At 38.4% G+C, this 21208-nt stretch overlaps 1 protein-coding gene across 5 annotated transcripts in view; it reads left to right on the forward strand.

Annotated features, from left to right (window-relative positions):
• The window catches only part of TMCC1 (transmembrane and coiled-coil domain family 1), a 251085-nt gene that overhangs the window by 100335 nt on the left and 129542 nt on the right, over positions 1-21208 (forward strand). Inside the window, exon 1 of one of the 5 annotated variants that reach the window (XM_034996438.1) lies at positions 16193-17565. The exons of the other annotated variants lie outside the window; for them this stretch is intronic. Coding sequence (XP_034852329.1) covers positions 17527-17565 — 39 coding nt within the window. The 5' untranslated portion in view covers positions 16193-17526. Of the gene's footprint in view, positions 1-16192; positions 17566-21208 lie in introns of those variants that run through there. 5 annotated transcript variants of the gene reach the window in all.

Raw genomic sequence — 21208 nt, forward strand, 5'->3', positions numbered from 1 at the left:
TAAAGGACCTCAGCAGTTTAGTTAACAGACCCTTCTGTCCAATGTAGAAATTCTTTTTTTTTTTTTTTTTAAGATTTTGTTTATTTAAGATTTTATTTGTCTGTCAGAGAGAGCACAAGCAGGGGGAGCCGCAGGCCGAGGGAGAAGCTGGCTCCCTGCTGAGCAAGGAGCCCGATGCAAGACTTGTTCGCAGGACCCTGGGATCATGACCTGAACCAAAGGCAGACACTTAACCAACTGAGCCACTTAGGTGCCCCTAGAAATTTGTTCTGTAGCATTCTTGGAAACATTCCTGTAGGAGGGAAGGATGAAATAAAATGACAGCCTAATGCTATGTAAGAGGGAGAGTTGAAGTCCTCGTTTAGTGTAACTTCTAGATTCTAGAGCTGTATCAGAGTCCCTTTTATGTTCTAGAAATTCCACACTATTGAGGCTAGAGGCTATCAGTTCTGTGGAGTACCAGTTTGATATACAACACCTGTGGATATGAACACTAACACTACCTAAAGACCTGGCTGCCATGCTATATATCTGTATAGGATATCAGTAAATATCAATATAGCTGGAGTAGTATTGCTTAATTTTATTTACTTTGTATATAATTTGCATCTATATTTCCTTAAGTTAGTTAATAGTTGAGCTTTAAAATTATAATATGACTGTTGAGGTTTAAAGCATTGTAGAAATAAAATAGACAACAACAATAGCAAAAAGGATGGAGGAGAGTTAATGGAGTCAAATTGTTATTAAGGTCTTGTATTGTTTGGAATGTGGTTAAAGTAGACTATAGTAAGTTAGGAATGTGTGTTATTATTTTCTGGGTAACCACTAAAAGAATAACACAAAAATGTGTAGCTAATAGAAGAAATAAAATGGAATATTAAAACTAGTTGATGTAAAAAAAAAAACTAGTTGATGAATAGAAAAGCAGGAAAAGAAGAATAAAGAACTCATGAGATAAATTTAAAATAAATAGCAGGATGGAACTAGACAGGAAAAGATAATACCATGCAAATACTAGCCAAAAGAAAGGTGATTAAGCTATGTTAATATCAGATAACTTAATTATTAAGGCAAGAAATATTACTAAAGATAAAGAATGATATTTCATAATGCTAAAGTGGTTCTCTTAATAGAAAGATATAATAATCCTAAACAACCTTCTCTTGTTCCTTGGTTTGCCAACCATTCATATGTGTGGTCTTTGGGTCTTTTCTTTTGACTAGTGTTGTCATTTTTTACTGCTAGAGATGTTTCTTTAGTCTGTGAGGGAAGAGTTGTTCCTTTGTCTCTCTGACTGTGGTACTGTCATATTCAACATGCTCTGGGCATTGTAAACAATTGGAAGGGGTACCACTTGAGAGAACAAAACCTCAGAATTATAATTATTTCATTTAGTGTTGCAGTTATTTCTAATGTAATTGTTCTTTAAAAAATGCCAACTATGAGCTATAAAATGTAAATGAAGACTAAAGAAATGGATTCTTTTTTAAAGAATTTTTTTTAAACATTGTGTGATTATATCGAGGTATTATAAAGAACAAACCAGAAAGGAGTAGTTGTCTGTTCATTTATACGGATTCTTGACAATAAGCCTTTTTTTTTTGGTACTGGGTATTTAAAGCTCTGCAATGATGTGTTATTGTCAAAACTCTTCATTTCTATCTGGAGAGAATGTCCTATTATTTAGAGAAGATCCCATTTTTCTGGAAAAAGACATCTGTTGGTTGATTTACATGCCTAAATGCAAGAAAAGGAGAGGAATTTAAGGAAACAAAAGTGCTGAATCAAGGGGCATACTTGGAAATAGAAATATAATTAGTATCACTTTAAAAAAATTTGTGGTAAATAAGACATAACATAAAATTTACAGTTTAACTCTTTAAGTGTACAATTTAGAAGTATTAAGTATATTCACATTGTTGGCAAACAGATCTCCAGAACTTTTTCACCTTGCAGATCTGAAACTCTATATCCATTAAACAACTCTCTCTTTATCCCCCTCTCTCCAGCCACTGGTAACCACTATTTTACTTTCTGTTTCTTTGAATTTGATTAGATATCTCATATAAGTAGAATCATGCATTTTTACTGTTTTTCTGACTGGCTTATTTCACTGAGCATAAAGTCCTCAAGATTCCTCTATCTTGTAGCATGTGACAGGATAACCTTCTTTTTAAAGACTGAATAATATTCCTTTGATTTATAACCACATTTTTAAAAATTTTTAATTTTTAAAAAATTTTATTTATTTATTTGACACAGAGAGACAGCGAGAGAGGAAATACAAGCAGTGGAAGAGGGAGAAGCAGGCTTCCTGCCGAGCAGGGAGCCTGATGTGGGGCTCAATCCCAGGACCCTGGGATCATGACCTGAGCTGAAGGCAGACGCCCAACGACTGAGCCACCCAGGCGCCCACATTTTTAATTTTTCATTCATCTTTTGATGGGTATTTGGTTTGCTTCCACCTCTTAGCTATTGTAAATTGTGCCACTATAAACACAGGTGTGCAGATATCTCTTTGAGACCCTGCTTGGGTATATACTCAGAAGTAGGATTGCTGAATTACATGGTACTTCTGTTTTTAATTTTTTGAGGAGTTGCCATACCGTATTCCACTATTATTTTACTAATAGTGCAGTTCTGTTTTATGATCCAATCAACAATGCACAAAGGTTCCAATTTCTCCACATACTTAGTAACACTTATATTCTGTTGTTTTGATAGTAACTGTTCTAACCTCATTGTGGTTTTTATTTGCATTTCTCTGATGATTAGTTATTTTGAGCATCTTTTCATATGCTCATTGACCATTTATATATTATCTTTGGAGAAATATTTAAGTCCTTTGCTCATTTTTTAAAGAGTTGCTTTTTGTTGAGTTGTAGCAGTTCTTATATATGCTGCATATTAACTCCTTATTAAATACATGATTTGTGGGGTGCCTGGGTGGCTCAGTCTTTAAGCATCTGCCTTTGACTAAGGTCATGATTCCAGGGTCCTGGGATCGAATCCCTCATTGGGCTCCCTGCTCTGCGGGGAGCCTGCTTCTCCCTCTCCCATTCCCCCTGCTTGTGTTCCCTCTCTGGCTGTCTCTCTGTCAAATAAATAAAAATTAAAAAAAAAAAAAAAGTAAATACATGATTTGCAAACATTTTCTCCCATTCTGGAGATTTCCTTTTTGCTCTTTTGTTTCCCTTACATAAAAGTTTTTAAGTTTAATAAAGTTCCATTAGTCTCTTTTTTTGCTTTTTGTGTCCTTTGAGTTACATTTTGTATATGGTGTAAGATGAAGGTCTAATTTCATTCTCTTGAATGTGACCATCTAGTTTTCCCAGCACCATTTGTTGAAGAGACTGTCTTCAAAAACCATTGAGTGGGTTTAGCACCTGTGTTAAAAATCATTTGACCATATACGTGAAGGTTTATTTCTGTATTCTCTGTTTTGTCCTGTTGATCTTTGTCTTTTTTAGATTATTATTTGTCAGAGAGAGAGCGTGTGCATGCACACAAGCAGGGGGAGCGGCAGGCAGAGGGAGAAGCAGGCTCCCCACTGAGCAAGGAGCCTGATGGGGGTCTCGATCTCAGGACCCTGGGATCATGACCTGAGCCAAAGGCAGGTGCTTAACTCACTGAGCCACCCAGGCGCCCCTACTCTTTCTTTATTCCAGTCCCATGCTGTTCGGATTACTGCAGCTTTGTAAAGTGTTGTTGTTGTTGTTGTTTTTAAGATTTATTTTTAAGCAATCTCTACACCAAATGTGGGGCTTGAAATCACAACCCTGAGATCAAGAGTCACACGCTATCCTGACTGAGCCAGCCAGGTACCCCTGTAAAATGCTTTGAAATCAGGAAATATGGGTCCTCTATGTTCTTTTTTGAAATTGTTTTGGCTATTCAGAGTCTGTAGATTGATTAGAGTAGTATTTCAGTTTGCTTTATATATTTAGGAGCTCTGAGGTTTGATGCATAAATATTTTTAATTGTTAGATTTCTCTTGGTGATCTGACCTATTTGTCATTATATCCTCCTTTGTCTCGTTACAGATTTTGATTTGAAGTCTATTCTGTCTGGTTTTCATATAGCCATTTCTACTGTCTTTTGGTTACCATTTTTATGGACTATCTTTTTCCATCCTTTCACTTGCAGCCTATGTATATTCTTAGCTCTAAAGTGAGTCGCTTTATAGACTTTATAGCGTATAGTTAGATCCTGTGGTTTTAATCCATTCAGATCTTTTGATTGGGTTGCTTAATACCATTTGCATCTTTTTAAAAGATTTATTTATTTTTATTTATTTAGTTTTAAAAATTTTATTTGACAGAGAAGTGAGGGAGAGCGCACAGCAGGGGGAGCTGCAGAGGAAGAGGGAGAAGCAGGCTCCCCACTGAGCAGGGAGTCATGCCTTGAGCTGAAGGCAGACGCTTAACTGACTGAGCCACCCAGGTGCCCCAAAAGATTTATTTATTTATTTATTTAAGATTATTTATTTGTTTATTTGATAGAAAGAGACACAGCGAGAGAGGGAACACAAGCAGGGGGAGTGGGAGAGGGAGAAGCAGGCTTCCCGCTGAGCAGGGAGCCCGATGTGGGGCTTGATCCCAGGACCCTGGGATCATGACCTGAGCCAAAGGCAGACGCTTAATGACTGAGCCACCCAGTCGCCCCCAAATTCATTTTTTTTAGAGTACTTTCAGGTTTATAGCAAATTTCAGAGAGTTCCCATACTCCCACACATGCATGGCCTCCTCCATTATTAACATCCCCCACTACATCTGTTACAATTAATGAACTTATATTGACACATCATAATCACCCAAAGCCCATTTTTTGCATTAGGGTTCATTCTTGGTGTTGTATACTTTTTGGGTCTGGACAAATGCATAATGACACGTATCCACTATTAAAGTATCAGTATTTTCACTGCCCTAAAAATCCTGTGTTCTGCCTGTTTATCCCTTCCCTTACCCCCACCTCCAGCCCCTGGCGACCACTTTTTTTCTGTCTTCATAGTTTTGCCTTTTCCAGAATGTCCTATAGTTGGAATTGTACAGTAAGCAATTTTTCAGATTGTCCTCTTTTACTTAGTAATATGCATTTAAGGTTTCTCTATGTGTCTTCGTGGCTTGGTAGCTTATTTCTTTACATCACTGAATAATATTCCATTGTTTGGAGGATGCCTGACACTGTGCATAGTACTGAACCCAACATACACTGTTTTTTCCTATACATACATACCTATGATAAAAATTAATTTGTAAATTAGGCACAATAGGAGATTAACAACAACAATAATAAAATAGAACAGTTATAACAATGTACTATAATAAAACTTGTGTGACTGTGGTCTCTCTAAGTGTCTTACTATATTGTACTCTTGTTCTCGTGCTGATGTGAGATAATAAAATGTCTGGGTGATGAGATGAAGTGAGGTGAATGACAAAGGCATTGTGATGTAGCATTAAGCCACTGTTGATCTTCTGAGGATACATCAGAAGGAGGATCATCTGCTTCCAGACTGCACTTGACCACAGGTAATTGAAACCATGGCCAGTTCTACTGTGGAAATATAAGTTCCATGGAAAGTAGAACTTATAAGGAGGAACTACTGTAGTGATGTGCTTTGATATCCTTCTTATTTCCTTTAGTGTATATTCTGTAGATACTTTCTTTCTGGTTATCATTGAAATTACATAAAACATCTTAAAGTTATAGCATTGTTTTTTAAACCATTAATTTAAATCACGTACAGAAACTACTGCTTTACAGCTCCACCCTCCTCTTTATGTTATTAATGTCACAAATTACATATTTATATATTGTATACCCATTAACGTAGACTTACACATTTTTTATGTTTTTGTCGTTAAAATTCTATGCACCAAGTTTGTAGCAGTACAGGTTACTATATTTGTCCATGTATTTACCTTTACTAGAGACCGTTTATATATATATATATAATTTTTTTTTTCAGCGTGATAGTTTCCCTCCCATTAGTCCCTTAACTCTATTTACTTTTCTTCATTCTTTTTGCTCCTCTGATCCTGATTTCAAATGATCTACCTTCAAGTTCACTGATTCTTCTGTCTGTTTAGCTCTGATCTTGAGCCCTTCCAGTGAAATTTTCCATTCAGTTATTGTACTTTTCAACTCTAGAATTTTTCTTTGTATAAAAGTTTCTGTCTTTTGTTGATATTCTCATTTTGTACGTGCATCATTTTCCTGTTTTCTTTTAGTTGTGTTCTCTTTTAGCTGATGGAGCATTTTTATGACTTACTTTAAATTTTTTGTTTGGCACCTTATATGTGTGTGTTTCTTTAGGTTGGTCTTTAAGGTCTGTTTCTGGAGTTTTATTTTGTTCCTTTAATTGGGCCAAGTTTCCTTGTTTGTTTGTTTGCTTCCTTGCCCTTCCTTCCTTCCTCCCCTTCCCTTCCCTTCCCTCCCCTCCCCTCCCCTCGCCTTCCCCTCACCTTCTGGCCAGGCTGGGATTTGGACATTTGAAAAAATAACCAGTCTTTGCATACTGAATTTCTGCATGGGAATATCTTCACTAATCAGCCAGACTGGAGGTTCTAGAGCCTCTCAAACCATTTCTCATCTTAGCTCCCCCTGACATTTGCCTACGGAAATGCAGCTCTAAGGTGCTGCTTACCTATTATATACAGCATCTTCCAACTCTGGTTCCAGTCATCCCAGTTCTTTGAGTCAGCCAAGACAGAAACCAGTCCCTCAGGCAGCCCTCAGACAAGCCAGAATGTAGGATATTTAGTCTGTCCTGTTTATGTTCCTGAGGGAAGAACCTTGGCATGGGGGTTTCTTTCTGGTTGTTCCATATTATGCTGTGCAGGGGAAGTAGCACGAATGGGCGCACCACAAGTTTTTCTACACGTTTCACTGTTACCATGTCTTGTTCATTATGTTATCATGTGTGGGTACTATAGCTTCTTACCTATTCTCTGGAGTTTTTGTAGTGGTGTTTTGGTCCATATATTGTTAACTTAGTGCCTCTATGGGAGAAGGAAAGCCTGTTATCTACCTAGTCTGCCAATTTGTTGATATAATTCTCCCTAGTATCAATTTTTGAAGTATAAATTCTGCCAGATAATGTTTCTCTTCATAAGACATGAAATTAAAAGGGAGTTAGAATATTTTGGACATAGAGTAAGGCATTTGGTTTTCTCCTTTGTGAGGTCTACAAATGGAGAAAATGAAATCTAAGCAGTAATAGTTTAACATTAGAGTTTTATATTGGAATAAAGAAATAAGGTAATAGAACAGTTACATATCTGTCCTGTCAGACAAGATTATGGTTTCTTTTAAGGTTTTCAGGGCATTCCATAAATATTTATTAAGTGTCTACTCTGTTTAAGATATGATACAGTTGGCATACAGAAAGTATAAGATGTAATCCTATGCTTAATGCTTAAAAAACGAAGTAACAGTACAGGACCTGAGTAGCAAATACAAAATATGAGAACTGTCACTGTGAGTTATACAGAAGCAGAAATAACAGTGAACTGGAGTGGACAGGGTTGGCTTCTGAAGAAAATGAGTTTGGGCTGGACCTTGAATGGGTATGATCATAACAGTATATATCCTGGAGAAAAAAATATATGTCCAAAAGTAGGCATGTACAGGGCAGTATTGTTTCTACTAGCAGAAAAAAATAATTTAAATTGTGATCAAGAAAAGTAAACTAAATAGGGGCGCCTGGGTAGCTCAGTCATTGGGCATCTGCCTTCGGCTCAGGTCATGATCCCAGGGTCCTGGGATCGAGCCCCACGTCGGGTTCCCTGCTCAGCGGGAAGCCTGCTTCTCCCTCTCCCTCACTTGTGTTCCCTCTCTCGCTGTGTCTCTCTCTGTCAAATAAATAAATAAAATCTTTATTTTTAAAGATTTTATTTATTTGACAGAGAGAACACAAGCAGAGGGAGAGAGAGGGAGAAGCAGGCTCCCTGCTGAGCCAGGAGCCTGATGTGGGACTCAATCCCAAGACCGTGGATCATGACCTGGGCCCAAGGCAGCCGCTTAACCGACTGAGCCACCCAGGCGTCCCATAAATAAAATCTTAAAAGAAAAGAAAAAGAAACTAAGGGGCGCCTGGGTGGCTCAGTCGTTGAGCGTCTGCCTTCGGCTCAGGTCATAATCTCAGGGTTCTGGGATCGAGCCCCACATCAAGCTCCCTGCTCAGCGGGAAGCCTGCTTCTCCCTCTCCCACTCCCCCTGCTTGTGTTCCCTCTCTCGCTGTGCCTCTCTCTGTCAAATAAATAAATAAAATCTTTTTAAAAAAAGAAAAAGAAACTAAATAAAATAATAAACTAAATAAACTGTTTTCTCTGTACTATGGAATATTATGTAGCAATAGTAGAGATCCATATATTCCGACAAAATTTTCTAAGTAAATTCTTGAATTTTTAAAAGCCGAGATCTTAGTTTGTTTAGGCCACCATGACAAAATACCAGACTGGATAGTTTATAAACAACAGAATTTTATTTCTCACAGTTCTGGAGGCTGGAAGTCTGAGATCAGGGTGCCAGCATGGCATGAGGGCCCTCTTCCAGTTGTAGACTTTTTGTTGTGTCCTCACATGTTGGAAGGGGCTAGGGAGCTCTGTGGGATCTCATTTACAAGAGCACTAATCCAACCTGATGAGTGTAGTACCTCCAAGAGTTCCCACCTCTTAATATCATATTGGGCTTTAGCATTTCAACATATGAATTTTGGGAGGACACAAACATTCAGACCATAGCAAAGAGTTTTAATTAATATGTATATTATGATATTAGTTGAGTTAAGAAAGAAACCAAGCTAACCTAAAGATAATACTGCATACTTTTATAGGTAAATAGTATAAAAGTTCATTGTAAAAGAAGGATAAACTGATAACAGTGGTTACAACGATTAAGCATTCATACTTTACTTACATAATTAAAGAACAAGAAGAATCCCAGATGAAAATCCATCAGAACACTGGTAGTTCTGTATGGTGATATTTTTTTTTTTTTAAAGATTTTATTTATTTATTTGAGAGCGAGAATGAGATAGAGAGAGCACATGAGAGGGGGAGGGTCAGAGGGAGAAGCAGACCCCCTGCCGAGCAAGGAGCCCGATATGGGACTCCATCCCGGGACTCCAGGATCATGACCTGAGCCGAAGGCTTAACCAACTGAGCCACCCAGGCGCCCTGTATGGTGATATTTTGAATGAAGTTTCTTATTCTTTATATTTTACTGTATTTTCTGAATTTTCATAAGAAATTTTTTATTGGAAAATACTAAATTACAAAGAGTACTTCATAAGTGGGAAATAAATAATTGACATATGGTTAATAAAATTAATTCTTATAAAAGTGGAATAGAAGAGTAAGTAGAATTTAATTAGGTGGAAAGATCAGGGAGTTTGGGGGTATGGGAGATGGTTGAGGGAGAGAGAAGGAACCCAGAATGTCTTAGCAACTTTTGAAGTTGTATAGAGCCATTGAACACTGCCTTATATTTTTAAGGCATTTATTCAATACGTATTTAATGACCTAGTAGGTGTCAGAATACCCCTATAAGCATATTAGGGTCCCTGCCCCTAAGAAACTTATGTTTTGATGAGGGGGATGAAGAAGAACAGATTACAATACAGCAGTCCCCCTTATCTATGGTTTTGCTTTTTTACTGCAGCCCAGAAGGAGATAATCTTCCTGATGTATGATCAGAGGTCAGTAGTAGCTTTTTTTTTTTTTTAAGATTTATTTATTTATTTTAGAGAGAGCGCACAAGTGGGGGGAGGGGCAGAGGGAGAGGGACTCTCAAACCGACTCCCTGCTGAGCGTGGAGCCCAACAAGGGGCTTGATCCCATGACCCTGAGATCATGACCTGAGCCGAAATCAAGAGTTGGACACTTAACCGACGGAGCCACCCAGGCGCCCCTAGGTCAGTAGTAGCTTAATGATATGTCACAGTGCCGGGCGCCTGGGTGGCTCAGATGGTTAAGCGTCTGCTTTCGGCTCAGGTCATGATCCTGGGGTCCTGGGATCGAGTCCCGCATGGGGCTCCCTGCTCAGTGCAGAGCCTGCTTCTCCTTCTCCCTCTGCCATTCCTTCTGCTTGTGCTCTTCTATCTCTCTGTCAAATAAATAAATAAAATCTTTAATAAAAAAAATTAAAAAAAAAAAAGATATGTCACAGTGTCTACATCATTCACCTCACCTCATCTCATGTAGACATTTACCATCTCAAATCACCACAAGAGGAAGGGTGAGTACAGTACAATAAGGTATTTTGAAAGAGAACACATTCGCATAACTTTTAATTATATGTATGGTTATAATGTTCTGTTTTATTACTGGTTATGTTAATTTCTAACTGCCTAATTTATCATAAGTATGTATGTCTAGGAAAACACATTGCATATATAGGGTTCAGCAGTATCAACAGTTTTAGGCATCCACTGGGGGTCTTGGAAGTATCCTCCACAGATAAGGGGGGGTCTACTTACAGTGTAGTAAGGAAGAATCAATTGGTAAGGTGGAGAAAGGGGTTGGTGAGGGTTGATAGAGAAGGCTTTCCTAAAGGTACAGATGTCTAAGCTGAAATTTGGAGTTAAGTTAGAATAGTGTGAGATGTCTAGAGAGAGAAAGCAGGGACCAGCACCTGGAACACCTGGAACCTGTTTTAAGGATTTATTTTTGTGGTGTTTAATTATTCCATATTTATAATCTTACTGAGTGTTCTTTGCAACATAGTAAATAATAGTCTCCTTAGTTGTTTGGCACTTGGTAAGCACATAATAAACTCTTTTTTCCTCTCCTTCCTCTGTCTTTTCTTCTCTCCCTCTTCCTTGTAGGCATTTACTGCAGGTGATGCATGGCATGAGTTTTTTGGGGGAAATAAATGCAAATCCTAAAATATTGCTGATAAAAAAAAAGGGGGCAGCCTGGGCACCTGGGTGGCTCAGTTGGTTAAGCGACTGCCTTCAGCTCAGGTCATGATCCTGGAGTCCCAGGATCGAGTCCCGCATCGGGCTCCCTGCTCAGCAGGGAGTCTGCTTCTCCCTCTGACCCTCCCCCCTCTCATGCTCTCTCTATCTCATTGTCTCTCTCAAATAAATAAATAAAATCTTAAAAAAAAAGGGAGGGGGACAGCCTTAATTTAGCATATTTGAAAGAGCCATGCCCAGTTCACTAAAATAAAAATGCAATCTGATGTGGTTGACTGCTCTTTAAATCAGCTATCACAATGAGTTAGTTATGGAATTGAATACAAGAGGTATTCACATTTTTTGATCATGAACATCTTTTAACTTTTTACTACTTGGTAAAATGTACTACCTTCAGGGTTAATTATATTGACAGTGGCTTGGACCTTTATAAATAACTACACAAGTAACTTAATCTGTTCTATGTAGATAAAACGTGGTATCTGTATTATTACCTGTTGTGGGATTGCCAAGTGAAATTTGTTTTTGCAAGATAGAAATCTCGTATCGTTTAAGGGGCCTGAATTGCCAGAAGTCCGAAGCTGACAGCATTATTTACTAAATTTTTTGAAACTAGATTTCCTTCTTCCTTGTTTTAAAGGCAGACAGTAACTAAAAAAGAGTCATAGCTTCTGTAAAGAAAGAACCTGTCACATTATTATTTGTTAATGTGGGGGCTATTCCCATTTGGGCAGTTTATAGAAAAATGGTAAGCCAATGTGCAATTTAGAAAGGAGGAATAACTGAATTTTGTTACAGTCTACATTCCCATTCCACAAACAAAAAATATTCTGAACACTACAGGCTAACAACATATTGCCTTTTACTATGAAAAACAAAGTTTTACTTACCACTTGAATTACACCTCTGCGTCCTTAACTTGTATTTTTTCTGCTGCATGGAATGCCCTTCCTCTTTTTTGTCCATTTGCAAAATACCTCTCCCACCTTAAAGACTCTGGGTTTAAGACCTTTTTTGTCCCATAAAAGCTCATCACTCCTTTTGTCATTACTGTCCCTGCTGTTGGGGAGATGCCACATTAATGACAATTGTTTAAGTTTTCTGTTTTCTTACTAGATTGTGACCTGCTTAAAAGTAAAGGGTGTCATAAATACTTGTTTAGTGTGTAAATGAAAGGGGGCTTTCTGAAATGACCTGGCATTGCTTAATGAAAGCCTACTAAATTTTTAGGCTTAGTTTTATTGACTGGTAGCTAGCTGGCACTATCACTTCTGGCTCCTGTTACTTCTGGGTTATCACAGGACTCTGGTTAAAACCCACAATGATGTTTGAACATGATTTATTTAATGTAACTCTGTTATAGGAGTTCTTCAGTTGTGCCAAGCTTCGAGGAGACTCACTCAACTTAAAGTGTAAAGGTTCACATTTTTAAAAATAGAGTAATTATTCAGTTTCAGAAAAACTTGATTGCATGAATATCTTTAGTGTTTGGTTTTAGTGCGTTTTAAATTATTAAAAATAGGAGGAAGCATGATGTAATGGAAGCAGCAATATAGTGAAATTTGTATTTAGGGTTCCAGTTCTGACTCTTAATACCAACTCTGTGATTTAGGGGCAAGTTTGAAAACCTCTTTGAACTTTAGTTTACTTCTCTGTAAAAGTGTAGTTTGTATTACATGATATGAAGTAGTATACAACTTTAATATCTATTTTTAAAATGTGTTTATATAGAATTTTAAGAATGAAGTTTGTGGGGGAGGGACAAGTGTTTCAAATAAAGAAACCAGCTAAATTGGGTTGATTTGTTTAAGTTTTATAATATTTACCCAAGGTATTTGTATGTTTCTGTTGTTATTTTGGACTTTTTTTTTTTTAAGATTTTTTTTAAATTCAGTTAGCCAGTTTATAGTACATCATTAGTTTCAGATGTAGTGTTCAGTAATTTATAGGTTGCTTATAACATCCAGTGCTCATCACATCACATGCCCTCCTTAATGCCCATTACCCAATTACCCTATTCCCCCCACCCACCTCCCCTCCAGCAACCCTCATTTTTTAAAGATTTATTTATTTTAGAGAGGTGGGGGGAGGGGCAAAGGGAGAGGGAGAGAGAATCCAAGCCGACTCCATGTTGAGTGCTGAGCCTGACACAGGGCTCGATCTCATGACGCTGAGATCACGACCTGAGATGAAACCAAGAGTCACCTGCTTAACTGACAGTGCCACCCACGCTTCCCTGTTTTGGACTTTTTTTTTTAAGATTTTATTTACTTATTTGACAGAGAGACACAGCGAGAGAGGGAACACAAGCAGGGGGAGTGGGAGAGCGAGAAGCAGGCTTCCGGCAGAGCAGGGAACCTGATGCGGGACTCGATCTCAGGACCCCCGGGATCATGACCTGAGCCAAAGGCAGACGCTTAACAACTGAGCCACCCAGGCGCCCCAGTTTTGGACTTTTTAAGTGATAATGTGAATCAGAAAGCAGTATAGTCCTAGGTAAAACATACGTACATGTTTATACATATGCAAGACAATGAATAATAAGGTAAGTACTAATGTTATCCCTAGTGTGGGGTTATATATGATGGATAAAATAAAGAGAATAAAATATTTTTCTATAAAGATAATAAAAACTAAAATAAAATGCCATTTCCTAAAGATTATGGCTTTGGAAGTAGATTATTATTTGATAAACAAGTAAGGAAAATGTATGGGGAGCTGCGGCCAACATGTCAAAGGCAGACTTTTTTCTGGTTCCTAGATCTACTTAAAACTCTTACCTATGGTGGAAAGCAGAAGACAGGATTGCTTAGTGATTGATGTTCATCTCTTTTTTAGTTATGATGGGGACAAGAGTTGTTTTTTTGTTTTTTTTTTTAAGAGAGAGTGTGTGAGCAGGGGGAGGGGCAGAGAGAGAGGGATAGAGAGAATCTCAAGCAGGGTCCATACTCAAGAGCCCAACCCCAGGCTCGATCTCACAACCCTGAGATCATGACTTGAGCCAAAATCAAGAGTCGGCTGCTTAACCATTGAGCCACCCAGGCACCCCAAGGGAACTTAACCAAGTTCTTAAAATGGGGTGTGTGGACAAGCTTTAGGGGAATCCATTGACCATTTAGAATTGTGTCAAAAACACTGTGTATGTCTATTCATGAATTTTATGTCTGTTACTCCAGTGACTGAGTTCATAGCTTTTAACAGATCTCTAAAGAGTTTGTGATCCAAAAAAGATTAAGAATCTCGGGGCGCCTGGGTGGCTCAGTCAGTTCAGCGTCTGCCTTTGGCTCAGGTCATGATCTCAGAGTCCTGGGATTGAGCGCCCTGCAATGGGCTCCCTGCTTGGTGGGAAGCCTGCTTCTCCCTCTCCCTTTACCTGCCTGTCTGCTTACTTGTGATCTCTCTCTCTCTCTGACAAATAAATAAAATCTTCTAAAAACAAAAAGATTAAAAACCCCATGGACAGTTCCTGTCTGTTTCTGCATAGAGTAAGGGGTTGTGGATTTTCAATCACAGATTACTGGAAGGACAGTGTTTATTCAGGTCTTGGAGTAATAAAAGAATGATTGCAGAGCTGTTGATTTTTCTCTAGGTTATACATTTCTGCCTTCTAACTATTCTTTCGTAACCTTTGATCTTGGTCTACTATTTTCATCCTTTGCTGCCAGACACCTCAAAATAGATCATATTCAGAGATTTTAATTTTTCCCCTAACGGCTATGTTTATTAAAGATATTTTCAGTTTTTTGTTGTCTTATCAAGGATTGGATTGCAGTATTACACTTGGATGATTTTTAACAGGTCTTGTTGCCTTTGAACAATTAGAGGTTTGTGTTTATAGGTAAAAAATTAGTAAGTTCCTCCTAGAATGAAGACACCATTCTTTTAATCCATAAGTCTTTTTTTTAAGATTTTATGTATTTATTTGACAGAGAGACAGCAAGAGAGGGAACACAAGCAGGGGGAGTGGGAGAGGGAGAAGCAGGCTTCCCGTTGAGCAGAGAGCCCAATATGGGGCTCGATCCCGGGACCCTGGGATCATGACCTGAGCCAAAGGCAGACACTTAACGATTGAGCCACCCAGGCACCCCAATCCATAAGTCTTTTTATGTGTACCTGGGACTTTGAGGATTTATATCCTGTTCAAGTCATCATTGATATTTTTTGTGTACCTAGGTGTGTAGACTTTTGACAGTTTTTTTCTAATTCCTTTTCGTCTTTCCTTTCTTTGGGAGGTGCGGGTTAGAAAGAATCTTGCAACTCTTTGCAGTTTAGCAGTTATCTGGGATTCCAGTTGATTATATCAGAAACACCTCATGTTTATATTTAAAACAGTATGTCTTTCTGTAAGGAACTTTATTATTTCCACACCAGCATCTCATTAGGTCTTCCTTCATTCCCAGGAGAAATTTTCTGAGTATTCAGTTTCATTGTGTAGGAAAAAGATGGAAGTACTGGTACTCTTACCCTTTAAAAACAAAACAAAACAGAAACACACAGAACTCAGGTTCTCTCTCAGCCTGTCTTCCACTTGGACTTAAATTTCAGTCAGTTTAAATATTAGGTTACATTGCATATTCTGAACCTTAGATATGAGGGAGCCTTTACTTTCAGTCATAGTTGTTGATTAAAGTTTTCTTAGCTTTGGAATTTCACAAATAATTTAAATATGTTCAACCCTTTTCCATTTAAGGTTTTTGGAATAAAATTTTTATACATTTCAGTTTATTTCAGTTAGAGTGCATTTTTTTGGAGCTGTGGCATCCTGTTACTTGTTTGAATCTGGTACATCTTTGTACTCTTCCAAGGTATTGTGAAATTGTGTGATATTTTAGGTGAAGTTTTTAAAATTGTGCATCATATTTGGTGATAATTGGAAACTGGAGTGTGTGACAAGGGCATAGTTGAGAATAACCATTGTATAAAATATCTGTCTTTTCAAATTGATTTTTCACTTTTCTTGCCCAAAGGAAAAAAAAATTAGTAACACTATATGGTTTCCTCATGATAATGCTGATGTTTTAGAGAGAATAGTCCTGCTTTACTTATCTGAAGAATTGGGATTTAATATATATTTCACAAGGGTGTTTAAGAAATCAATAGGATAAAATAAGTGAAATGCCGGGGCGCCTGGGTGGCTCAGTCGTTAAGCGTCTGCCTTCGGCTGAGGTCATGATCCCAGGGTCCTGGGATCGAGCCCCGCATCGGGCTCCCTGCTCTGTGGGAAGCCTATTTCTCCCTCTCCCACTCCCTCTGCTTGTGTTCCCTCTTTCGCTGTGTCTCTGTCAAATAAATAAAATCTTTAAAAAAAAACAAAAACAAAAACAAATATGTGAAATGCCTAACACAGGGACTGCACATAGTAGGTTCATTCCAACAAAGACTATACGTGACATAAGCATAATCATGCTTACAGGGAATTGAGGATCACTAGAGCAAGGAAAATTAATATGTGCCAACAAGTTCTGCCCTGGTCAGTTTTTAAAATCATTTAGGAGTAATGAACAATTCAGACAGGAGCATGTAGAGTGGAAATTTCACGAGAATGAAGTTTTGTCCTTACATTGGTTGTCTGGCAGCAGAATCAAATAAATAGGAAGAGACTGGCAAACGATAGCAAAATATTTTTTATCTTTGCAACTGCCCTCAGGATTGTCATTTTCATACCTCTACCTACATTAATTCACTCTGAGCTGTTTCTTTTGTTATGTGTGTAGATTTTTTTTTAATTACATCGTTCTAATGAGAGAAGTCAATTAACTCAGGAGGCGGCCTTAGTTTGTTTAACTTGGTAAGGAAGTTGAAGTCACCCTGTAACGAAGTTGAAGTCACCCACGAAGTATGCTTCTCTGCACCTGACATTCCTTCCCGGGGCGGGACTCCTGTGAATAAGAGGAAAGACTTGGCCAATTACCTTAGACAAAGCCGGACAGCTGCCGAGCCCAGCTGGGAGGAGTCTCCTCGGAGCTGAGCTGGTACAGTCACAGTCGGGGGCTTTTTGCCACCTCCTTTTATTCACACCATTTTACCCAGCAGATTACCTGAGGTGGAGGTTGAGAAGGGGGTGTCGCTCTTTGCAGGGGACCTCCTCCACTGGGAGGGCTTTAGGGTGGGAAGAATCGCAGTTCCCAGGTTTCTGCTTGAGGCTGATGCTTTCTAACCCCAGTGCGCCACTCCTCGCCCCACACAGACCAGAACATCAGGTTCGATCCCCCGGAGTCTCAGGTGGCACCAGAGCGGCATCCTGGGCTGAGGATTTGGTGGAAAGAGAAGGGGTGGTCCTTCTGTCTGGACCCCTCTCGGCTGACTCACAGGAAGTGCTAACCGAGCTTGGCACTGGGCGAAGCAGCTCCAGGATTCTGCCCCTCCCTGCTGCGGGTCCGCCCGCCCTCTCCGACGTAGGCTTTGCAGTATCTCCCGATGGAACAATGAGGTGGTTCCAAGTTTGCTAAGACTCCCAGGGAAATTCTTTGGACTTCTGTGATAGTCTTCAAAATGTTTTGCCACCGACTTTTCCAAGAAGCTGTTTTTTAAAAATCAAACAAAAAAACCAAACCCTTCCCTTCGTGGATTGCTTTGTCTGAAGATTACTCAGGGTGACCATGGTTCAACGCTTTAGCCTCAGGAGGCAGCTATCCAAGGTGGGTAGCTTGGGTAGCTTTGTGTTTGTTTAGGGGAAACTCTCACTAGATTCGGCATGGTTTCCTTTTTCTCTAGAACTGTTCTGTCAAGCCTGCCTTCCTCCAGAGCTAAGGAGGGGCTGGGGGAGGAAGCGCTTCCTTTTGTTCTTTCCTCTGACAGACACAAAGGTTTCAGGCTGACTGCACTGGCAACTCCACATTTTGTTCCCCTAAAACCAAAGCTGTCATCTGTGAATTTGGAGAAAGTTATAGTTTGCTTCTGAAATACAGTTTCCAAGGGGGTGTGCGTGAAAGAGAATAGTGGGTAAAAAGTGCATTTTTAATTAGCAGTTAGTAGCAGCTTGTTGACCAAGATGAGAAAGCCTTACTGGTCTATGGAATCAGTGCTTTTGTACAAAATTTAGTATTAAACTGGGGAAAACTTCCGTAAAATAGTCCAATAAGCAAGACCTGCATAAAAATGTTAAAATGAGTGGTCGTGTTAAGAAATTCGCATAGTTAATGAAAGAGTGTGTGAAAAGCAGTAACCAGAAGGCTCACCAATCAATTTTTTACAGAGTTCTGTTTGAAAAGCAGGTTCTGTTTGTGCAGTTTTGAGGGAAAAGTTCTTTTAACCTAAGAAATTCAAACTTTAGAAAAAAAAAAAAAAAGGCAAAGCTCTCCTGGAAGAGGGGCTGCTGATTTTCTGAATCAGCCCCGCCGTGGCTAGCCCTCTTTTGACCCAGTCGTCGAGCTCTCCGTTTAGCTGGTGCAGGAACTAGTTTGGAAAGAGGTATGCTGAGAGTTGAGCTTTATTTCAAAATCATTCTGTTCTTTAAAAAGCCTATTCTAAAAAGGTAGTAGTTGGTGGCTGAATTGTGTCACAGTTCATTCCCTGCAGGCAGAAATTTAAATAGTAAATCAGTAGGCATTCTTTACTTTCTTGGTTGTTAGTCAGAATTGTTAAATCCTGAAATGTGTTATTATCTTAAGAGAAACCTTTTAGTTTCTCACAGGCGACCTCAGTATAGAATATGTGCACTCAGGCAAAAATGAGCAAAGAAAGCTCTTGCATCCATCCACATGTCAAATTTCATCTCTTGGATCGCCAAGCCTAACAGGGACTTTTTAGAAGTAGTAAAATAAATTTCCTTTGCTTCTCTTCCCCCAATTCTAGCTACGTGTGTTGGGGGTAGTGGGCCAAGAAGTCCCCAAATTCTTCTAAGCAATTTAAAAAGAATAATTTTTGTTAATCTTTGAACAACCTCTGGTTTATAGATTTCCAAATATGTAGTACATTTAAAAAGCAGATATGTAGATTCTCAGGGCAGTAATTTTTTTGGACAAGAATGCCTGAAATAGTTCAGAGCCAGGTGATAATTTTCTAATTAGCAAATAACTTCATTCTAGGTACTTTGCTCCCAATGTTTCCCAATTATTTTTTGAACTTTTATGCTTTTGATACTATATGCCCTGCTGTGACTTATAGAAAAGACACTTCAGGGGAATTAGGAGCACATTTTCTCTATAACATGAAGAAATAAAAGGTACATTATATAAAAACATTCAAAGAGGTAACCTCTTTGAATTCCCCCTTTTTTTTTTTATCACCCCTCCCCTCCATGTTAACATGGTTTCTAGGTCCTGTACTGAATGGTGAGGACCAAATCTAAGGAAATTTGTTTTCTATCAAATGTCCTTAATATAGTATACATTAATGAATTGAAAAAATAATATTAATTGTTTCAATCTGTGTGGGTGCTGAAATATGAAAGAGAAATGAAGTTTTATCAATAACCTTTTTTAAATTTTAGTGGATGCCCTGTACCTCTGTTCTGTTTTTTCAGCTAAACCCGTATGTTACCTGAGATCACAGGACCTGTCTTAACCCAGTACGTGGTATTTCTGGCACACGTTGAACACTAAAAGTGAAATTAGGTTTTTGTAGGTCAAAAACAGTTGGCTAGAAACTGCATGCAATTTCATATGATTCCAACTTCAGTAACAAGTATTTTTGCCAATAAGAAATAATACTCCACAAGTATAGAATTGTCTTAAGATGATCTCATATTTTAAAAAGCAATTTCCTATTTTAACAAAAAGAATACTCATGTGATCATCTATAAATTCTGTTGGAAATTTTTTGAAAGAAAACATAAATGTTTGCAGTGATTTTATTTTATTTTTTTTTTAAAGATTTTATTTATTTATTTTGACACAGAGAGATAGACAGCGAGGGAGGGAGTATAAGCTGGGGGAGTAGGAGAGGGAGAAACAGGCTTCCAGCTGAGCCCAACACAGGGCTCCATCCCAGGACCCCGGGATCATGACCTGAGCCTAGGCAGACGCTTAACAACTGAGCCACCCAGGTGCCCCATGTTTGCAGTGATTTTAAACCTAGTTTCTAATTTAGATTCTTTTTATCTTGTTTGATAGCCATGTTTACTTACACTGGATATTTTCCCTAGAGTATTCAAATGATTCCTCTAGGCTAATGTTCACATCTGAACTTGTAAAAGGAGGAAGGAAATTAAGAAATAGGTGAAATAAAAACCTTCATTTTTAAAAAGAGATGCTCAGTAATCTTTTTTACTAGATCCTAGTTACCTGACTCCCAGAGAATTTCTCTTTCTTTGCTACTTTAGATTATTTTCTTTCTACATAGTTTTCTCACATATGACTTCAAAAATATTCACTAAAGAAAGCTTTTTCTTTCTGCCCTACGTCCTCTGTATGAGCTAGTCAGAATAATCTGGAACCTGCCAATGAGGACTTATCATGTAATTCTCTTAACAAATGTTCAAATTAGGTGGTATCAGCTTCATTTTGTCATTAAAGAAACAGGTTTGGAGAAGTTAAGTCATTTGTCCAAACCTGGAGGTAGAGTCAGGTTCAAACTTAGGTCTAATTCCATACCCATTCTGTTTCCCCACACTGTCTTCCTAAGCTTCTGGTGTATTAGTCATTCTATTGTAATCTCTCGTTTCTCCATATGTTTATACATGGTTATAGAAAACAGTATAGTAAATAACTTGGGTAACTTCCTTAGAGCAGCTCTTTCTCCTGCAGTTGAAATTAGTATCCGATAGGGTTTAAATTTATCAGTCAAACTTGGTAAGTGTTTCTTGCAATTGAAGTTTTTTTCTTTGGCCAGAGAAACATTTGATTTCAATAAGATAGCTGATTTAATAAGGTCATATTAAATGCAGTTTGAAGTTTACTGCATGCATTTGTATGAACCTTTAGACTATATTGCCTTTTAAAAAACTTCTATTAAGGGGAGAGTTACTCTTAAGTTTCTATAATAATTTTTTTTTTTTAAAGATTTTATTTATTTGACAGAGAGTGCAAGTAGGCAGAGGGAGAGGGAGAAGCAGCCTCTCTGCTGAGCAGGGAGCCCGACGTGGGGCTTGATCCTAGGACTCTGGGATCATGACCTGAGCTGAAGGCAGCTGCTTAACCAACTGAGCCACCCAGGTGCTCCTATAATAATGTTTAAGGGATGAAATATCATGAGTTACACATTCAGAAGTTCTTAAGTCACTTTGGCTCTAACCTTCTCTCCCCCATCTTTTAACTGGGTAATAGAAAATCAGATTTTTTTTCCAGAAACTTCAGTGTTTTAGGAGGTATGATAAAAGCTGAGGAGGCTTTGAGAAATGAT

This window comes from Mirounga leonina, unplaced genomic scaffold, assembly GCF_011800145.1.
Source record: "Mirounga leonina isolate KUSES-001 unplaced genomic scaffold, KU_Mleo_1.0 Mir_94, whole genome shotgun sequence".
Taxonomy (NCBI): Eukaryota; Metazoa; Chordata; class Mammalia; order Carnivora; family Phocidae; genus Mirounga; species Mirounga leonina.